At 70.6% G+C, this 340-nt stretch overlaps 1 protein-coding gene across 1 annotated transcript in view; it reads left to right on the top strand.

Annotated features, from left to right (window-relative positions):
• The window catches only part of ZNF804A (zinc finger protein 804A), a 45,889-nt gene extending 45,613 nt beyond the window's left edge, over nucleotides 1-276 (top strand). The window contains exon 6 of the mRNA XM_009575624.1: nucleotides 20-276. Within this exon, the coding sequence (XP_009573919.1) occupies nucleotides 20-276 (257 nt within the window). The remainder of the gene's footprint in view (nucleotides 1-19) is intronic.
• The last annotated feature ends 64 nt before the right edge of the window (nucleotides 277-340 follow it).

Consider the following 340-nt stretch of genomic DNA (forward strand, 5'->3'; position numbering starts at 1 on the left):
CCCCCCCCGCCCAGGCGTTGAAAGGTTCTCCAGCCCCACCAGCAGTTCCTCCCCCAGGTCCCGGCCCTTTCCAGAGCGCCTTTACCTCACCTACCAGTAGGACCGCGGCTCTGCCCGGGGGGCCACGCAGCTTTCGTCGCCCCGCCGCATTTGCCGCTGCTGCCGCCCTCGGTCCTGCACCCGACCCAGCTGGCGTTCCCCCCGCTGCCGCACACCGTCGTCCCCTCCCTGCTGTCCCCGCACCCGGCCGTCATTCCCCTGCAGCCCCTCTTTTAGGACGGGCTCTCGGGGACGGGGGAAGGAGCTGTCAGCTAAGCGGTCCGGCTGCTTCTGCAGTCCC

Source organism: Fulmarus glacialis, unplaced genomic scaffold (genome assembly GCF_000690835.1).
Source record: "Fulmarus glacialis isolate BGI_N327 unplaced genomic scaffold, ASM69083v1 scaffold10414, whole genome shotgun sequence".
NCBI lineage: Eukaryota > Metazoa > Chordata > Aves > Procellariiformes > Procellariidae > Fulmarus > Fulmarus glacialis.